This window comes from Sinocyclocheilus rhinocerous, unplaced genomic scaffold, assembly GCF_001515625.1.
Source record: "Sinocyclocheilus rhinocerous isolate Xijiao unplaced genomic scaffold, SAMN03320098_v1.1 scaffold1275, whole genome shotgun sequence".
NCBI classification, from domain to species: domain Eukaryota; kingdom Metazoa; phylum Chordata; class Actinopteri; order Cypriniformes; family Cyprinidae; genus Sinocyclocheilus; species Sinocyclocheilus rhinocerous.
The window spans coordinates 154,999-159,614 of NW_015628268.1; the positions used below are offsets into that span (position 1 = coordinate 154,999).

The 4,616-nt window shown below is 38.4% G+C and overlaps 1 protein-coding gene across 1 annotated transcript in view; it reads right to left on the reverse strand.

Moving 5' to 3' along the window:
* Positions 1-3,061, reverse strand: part of LOC107737254 (pleckstrin homology domain-containing family A member 3-like) — a 7,693-nt gene extending 4,632 nt beyond the window's left edge. Inside the window, exons 1-3 of the mRNA XM_016548719.1 lie at positions 2,740-3,061; positions 2,234-2,350; positions 1,973-2,128 (exon numbers count right to left, since the gene is read on the reverse strand). Of these exons, the coding sequence (XP_016404205.1) occupies positions 1,973-2,128; positions 2,234-2,350; positions 2,740-2,779 (313 nt within the window). The 5' untranslated portion in view covers positions 2,780-3,061. The remainder of the gene's footprint in view (positions 1-1,972; positions 2,129-2,233; positions 2,351-2,739) is intronic.
* Positions 3,062-4,616: the final 1,555 nt, after the last annotated feature.

Sequence of the window (4,616 nt, forward strand, 5' to 3'; positions counted from 1 at the left end):
TCCTTCGGATGAGACGTTAAACCGAGGTTCTGACTCTCTGTGGTCATTAAAAATCCCAGGATGTCTTTCGAAAAGAGTCGAGGTGTGACCTCGGCATCCTGGCCAAATTTGCCCATTGGCCTCTGATCATCATGGCCTCCTAACAATCCCCATATATCTGCTGATTGGCTTCATCACTCTGTCTCCTCTCCACCAATAAGCTGGTGTGTGGTGGGCGTTCTGGCGCACTATGGCTGCCGTCGCATCATCCAGGTGGATGCTGCACACTGGTGGTGGATGAGGAGATACCCCCTGACAATGTAAAGCGCTTTGAGTGCCTAGAAAAGCACTATATAAATGTAATGAATTAATTATAATTATTACATATGCCATGTCATGCCATAGCATCATTAAACTAGCATCTAACAATGGACAAAAGTGTTTTTTCCCTCTAACCTATGGTTCTCTAACAATAAAGGCTGCTTTCCCCTGACTAAGCATTTAAAGAATTTAGGGGAAGCATTTAAATAATCCTGTGAATGCATTTAAAGAATGCAGAATCGAATCGTTAATCGAATTTAATTGTGAATCGAATCGTTCTGAATTTGCAAAAATTCGTTCTTGAATCGAATCGAAAACCTTTGAATCGTGAATCGAATAGATTCGCTGTCTACCCAAAGATTCACAGCCCTACCAAATTCTCAATAAAACTTTTTTCATTGATATATATTTTTCAGTTTCTGTTGTCAAACAACGGGATGAACATAAATAGTGACTGAAACGCGGTCCATTAAAACATACACAACCATACATATCTAGCACTCCCTTTCAAGATGTTAATCTGCTGCACAAAAATCCTGATTTATAATCGAGCCGTCGTCTGATGAAACCAATTACACATTAGATAAAGACAATGCCTGTGCTGTGATTTCAGCAATATTTGCAGGTAAAATTAGAGTTAGAAGAAGCAATAGAATAGATATTTTAACTGAAATCGCAGCTCCTCTTAGTGCTCGCCGAACAGAACAGAGCAGACACAGAGAGAGAGGTATGAGCACGCTAGTGCAGCAGTACCGGTGGTGTGCAAATTTCGGCACTACACCGGCGAGAAGAAGTCACTAGATTTGTCGCTTGGCGCTTTTTTTTAAACCGCTAAAGGGGTCTGAAAAATCGCCACTGGCTGCAGTGACGATGTAGTTACGCTGACGTGAAGCTCAAGCTCGCGCTGTGAAACAGGCGTCATTCTGTGATATTAAACCACGTCTAACGTTAGTCACGAAAATAATTTATTTCAAACACTCGACTGATGTTATGCACTGAATTTGGAGTAAAAGTATGTCAATAAATCTCTCTGTTGGACAACAGGTTTGTAAACATGCTCATACATGCAGAACTCTATCGCAAACATGCGACTGTAGTACGTTGCATTTATTCATTGCACAGCCCTGACCAAACCAGTTCCAGACAGTGTTGCTAACTAATTTTCAGAGAAAGTTGCTAAAGGAAGGTCGATTTGTTGCTAAAAGTTGGTAAATGAGGTTGTGATGTCATTGCGCAATGACGTCATTGCGTAATCACGACGCAAAATTGTCACATCATCAAATCTCAGCAAAAAATATATTTTATATATGTTAATTTAGATTTGTTTGTAAAATAATATGCATGATATAATATTAAATTATAAATAACTGTATTTTTAAATACATTGAATTATTGAAAACGTACACATTGCTAAATTTAGCAACAAAATTGCTAAGTTGGCAACACTGGTTCCAGATTGTAAATGCAGCGCCTCATTTGATAAACTCCTCCTCAGTTTTACGTCCGCCTTCCGCCATATCACTCCGCGTTTGTCGCACACAAATGTGTCAACAACTAGATTATCGCTGGAAGACTAATTTTTTATCGAGGGGAGAATTTAGATGAGAAGGCAACCGAGAATAATAAAAGACCAAAGATATAAAAAGAGAAGAAAATGTTAGGAGAAGCCCACCCTTCTCTTTTTTGGTTCTAGTGTCAATGAGTCCAGCTTTGGAGCTTCCAAGAGCCACCAGCCACTTCTGCCTCTCCGCTGCATTCACTGCCTTCACGTAAAAATGCTGCTCCCCTGGTATGATCAGCTCCAGCCGCGTGCTGTCAGTTGTGTGAACTGGAGCAAACATGAGGAAGTCAAAAATTACATAAGAATAACCAGTATAATTTCTCGTCAGGATAGAAGGAAGATTTTACCGATAAGATACTACGATCATCTCACCTTTAATTTCACATACTGACATCTTAATACTGCCTTTGCTACCTTTGCACACATCATCTTGCGAATCATAGTATGAAATAATGCCATTGTCCAGCACAAACCACCTTGGCTGCCATCCTATCATAAAATAAAGTATTATCAGATGACAAAACACATCCAAAAAGCGATTATAAATTTGAGGTTTACGACTAGATTTGTTACAACTCTGCATACAATCAGGTATCATAACATCACATGACATGACAAGTTGGGAAGTTTGACAGGATATAGCCTATTACTCTAATTCTTAACATGGAATTTTGACATTGCAAAACATTGCAAGCACACAGCATTTAAAAAAGAAGCAATGCAAAAAGCATTACAACACAAAACAACAAAGTTGCATGCATCAGCAGCTCTATTTTTTATACAGACGTAACGATACAGGCTTAATACATCTTGTGCATACTTGCAGTGCTGTCTTACTGCAGTTTAAGTGTCTACATGTCAGTGCCATTCACTCTTACCTGTCATATAGTTTGTCCATTTGTAAAGCACTCCTTCCATTATTCTCAAAGCAGAAAATCCCTTTATAGCAGCTTGCACCAGGCAGCTGCTTGTTTGCCCCTTTTACAGGCTAATTAGCATGCTAGCATGCTCTAGGCTAACTCAAAGATCCACAGCTACTCATCATGTCAAAGAACGGGCGGATCATAAGGACACGGGGGAAAAAACCTTTGCTTTCACGGTCATTTCTGTGGAGACGCCACGCCGCACATGCTGGGAGATTCTACCAAAGGGAGAGACGGCTCAAGATTTGGGATGAGCTCACTGTTTACTAGTGATGTGTCGTTCGTGAACGAGCCGGCTCTAAGAGCCGATTCTTTGTAATGAACGAGAAGAGCCGACTCCCGTCGGGGAGAGCCGAATCTTCAGCCGGAGCCTTCTATTTTAACCCAATTTAGCAATTGTGAATGGTTTGTGTGTTGGTAAGCAATTTTTTTATTCGGTGTTTTCATAAAAGACTTATTTTTATGCATTTTTTCGTTACAAAAAAAAAAAAAAAAGGTACACAGAACGACAGAGAGAGATGGGGGAGCCCGATTGGTTAAGGTAGGAAGACACTGCATTGTTGCAACATCGGTCTCAGAGAGAGTCTTCTCAAAAACAGGACAAATAATCACAGAGAGGAAAAATCGCATCAGCACATCCAAGCTGTGGCATCTGATATTTCTGAATGCCAACCTGCACTAAAGACTAAAGTGTCTTAATGTTAAGACTTTTGCCTTTATTTATTTGATTTGTTTGCTGTGATTTTTTTTGTAACGAAAAAAATGCATAAAAATAAGGCTTTTATGAAAACACTGAATAAAAAAAAATGCTTATTCACAACTGCTAATTTGGGCTAAAATAGAAGGATCCCAGTGATACTAAATAAAGAGTCATTTGGGAGCCATAAGAGCCGGCTCTTCTAAGGGAGCCGAGCCAAAAGAGCCGAATCTTTGAAAAGAGCCGGACTTCCCATCACTACTGTTTACAGACTGAACCGGAAGAGGCGTTTTATTTAGAGATTCTTCTCTGTCTAGCCACTCCACTGTAATATGGAAAAGACAGTGAAGGCCATTCGAAGGCACTACATATAGTACATACTAATTACAGAAAATCACCAGTGACAGTGAAATGTCTTGAGGACAAAAAAAAATTTTTTTTTTTTTAAACCGTGCACATCCCAAAACCCCGAAGGCTCCTACTAGAAGGGGTCAAAATAGAGCTTTAATCAACTATAAAAGTAAATAAATAAATTGTAATTCAGTTGTATTATTTATAAATTACAATTCTCTAGACAGTTACCTATGGCTATGATTTTATTAATACAGTTGTCTGATTGATTTTATAGTCACAGAAAGTTTATAGAAAGTTTATAGAAATCACACAAAATAAAATTAAGCAGTTTTACTACGATAAAACCATGGTTAATTTTGGTAAGGGTTGTGATGTCCACGTGTTTTTGTTGAAGAAATTAAAGAGGCTGTCGCATTTCTATCACAAAAAAGGTGGCCAAAAATTAAAAATTAAGTGGATATTTGAATTAAATGTTTGGTCAATATTAAACAAGAATTTGATCAGCAATTATCAGGCCTTTGGTGCCCTTTGCATGGATTTGTAATAATGTAAATTGTTTATTTTGTATTACATTATGTATTTTAACAGTGTTATTCAATGAAACCATATTTAAACCATATACAATCCGGAATGCGCTGATGTCTTTTCCCTGATATAGCCTAGTTGTCTATTAATTGTGATGATCATTTGTATTCAGCCGCAAGTAGGCTATGAGGTGAGAGCGAGCGCGGGCTTAAATACTGCCTACTGCGTTCATCATAAAATGCATTTTTTATAATTA